The sequence below is a fragment of the Dipodomys ordii genome, unplaced genomic scaffold (assembly GCF_000151885.1).
Source record: "Dipodomys ordii isolate 6190 unplaced genomic scaffold, Dord_2.0 Scaffold146, whole genome shotgun sequence".
NCBI classification, from domain to species: domain Eukaryota; kingdom Metazoa; phylum Chordata; class Mammalia; order Rodentia; family Heteromyidae; genus Dipodomys; species Dipodomys ordii.
The window spans coordinates 355,452-357,473 of NW_012267362.1; the positions used below are offsets into that span (position 1 = coordinate 355,452).

The 2,022-nt window shown below is 47.4% G+C and overlaps 1 protein-coding gene across 1 annotated transcript in view; it reads left to right on the top strand.

The window, feature by feature from the left end:
- Positions 1 to 1,698: 1,698 nt before the first annotated feature.
- Kcna3 (potassium channel, voltage gated shaker related subfamily A, member 3) overlaps positions 1,699 to 2,022 on the top strand; it is a 2,614-nt gene continuing 2,290 nt past the window's right edge. Inside the window, exon 1 of the mRNA XM_013031841.1 lies at positions 1,699 to 1,741. Coding sequence (XP_012887295.1) covers positions 1,699 to 1,741 — 43 coding nt within the window. The remainder of the gene's footprint in view (positions 1,742 to 2,022) is intronic.

Here is a 2,022-nt window from a genome sequence, read left to right on the forward strand (position 1 = left end):
AATACATGCATGATTGATTATACTAATCAACAGCTTTAAAAGTGTAGGGAAACAAATGAGGTGACAATCTCCCAAAATACTATTCTGGCATTTAATAAGAGGGTTTGACACAGTTGTCCATTTTTTTTCCATTTCACAACATACATTACCACCTGCAGTGCCCAGCACTACGCTGTCCCTGAAGTGGAAGATGAAGAAACAGGCACGTGAACCCAGGAGAGCTGAAGGTAGAAATAACTAATGTACTATCCTCAGTGCTCATGTTCCCCCACTCCTTATCTCAAGAATCCCAATAAGATCCTGCACTCAAAAAGAGAAAACACCACTCTAGAGCAGATAGAAATGCAAAGAATCACTGGGGAATTCAACTCAACAAATGAACCCCAAATTTCCATTATTTCCATATTTTCCTTTTTTGTGCCCATGCTGGGGCTTGAACTTGGGACCTGGTCACAATCCCTTAGCTAGGATACTCAAGGCTAGCACTCTATCACGTGTGCCCCAGCTCCACTGACCACTTTTTGGTGGTCAGTTGGAGATAAGCATCTCATAGATTTTCCTGGCCGGGCTGACTTCAAACCATGCTTCTCAGATCTCAACATCCTGAGTAGCTAGGATTACAGGTGTGAACCACCAGCACCCAGTTATTTCTAAAACACTTTAAAAGTTGCTAGGAATCGAAGTTGGGTAAGACCTGCTCTCTAACCTAGAGGGCTTTGTGGTTGGGAAGGAATGACCATGAATCACACACATCAGTCTGAATTGTCAGCTCACTTTGGATGGATGTCGTGTTGTCTCAATGACAGTTCCTCTTCTGTAAATGATTTGGATTATACAATAGAAAACAGACTTGTATAAGCCTAGAGTTGGCTTATGTTGTGGGTAGCTAAAACAAACTTTTTTGCAAACAGACATTATGCTTTCAATGACCACAACAAATTGGATAGTTTCTCCAAAGAAATAAATGTAAATTATCTCTTGGCTCAAATCAAGCAACAGAAACACAAATCAAACCTTCAAAGTTCTCTTACTTAAACAATTAGAATGGGGCAAATTTCCCACGACAGAGGAGAGGATGGCATTCTACTAAGTAGAGTCTGGGTAGCCGTCCTGCTCCTGTTCTTCCCATAATAGACCCAAGGCTTGGAGGTGGGAAGTGAACTTTACAACTTCAGGGGGGGGGGGGGAAGGAAGGGATAGTGGGAGAACAAAGGAGGTGTGACAATGCTGGGCAAGAAATGTACTCATTACCTTACTCAAGTAACTGTAACTCCTCTGTACAGCATCTTTACAATAAAAGATTTCTATTGCTTCTGAGACTCATAAAAAAAAACTTAAATAAACCAAAATCCATATATTAGATGTAGTAAATTTCCTTTTCCCTTTCCCACTATTTTCTCACGAACAGTACTGCAAATCCCAAACCAGAAATTTGATCCTTGATTCTACCCAGTGTGAACTACCACTCTGGACAGAAGCAAGGTGCCTGCCCACCTTTCAGTCTCCAGGGAAGAAGCTCATCAGCCCCCAGGAGTCCCTTAGTACTATTTCTTACACACACACACACACACACACACACACACACACACACACACACAGTACTAGGTGAGCTTGCCTCTTCCCCAGGACGCCCTCCCTGAACAAGGCCTGGCCAGGGCACGGTGCCTCTTGTCTTCCATCTTTCCTGGCCTTCTGGGCATGGGTCAGGAGGCCAGGGCAGGCCTGTGCTCCAGCCAGAGGTGTGGTTCCCTGCTCAGGTCTAAGCAGCCTGGCAACTGGGATGCTGCCAGGCGGACCACAAGAAGAGGGGGGCAGGGGGTGGGGTGGGCGCGCCCTGTCCGGAAGGGCCCCGAGCCTGTGGGTGGAGGTCCGGGCCCCGCGGCTGGATGGATGAGGGCTTGGCTGGGGGACCTCGCAAGGTGCAAGGATGAGGGTGACTTGGGTGTGTACAAAGCAGTGATGGGTGAGGACGGGCCGGTGGCTCCTGGTCCCCCGCACCCCCGCCCCGGGCCCGCGGGGCGC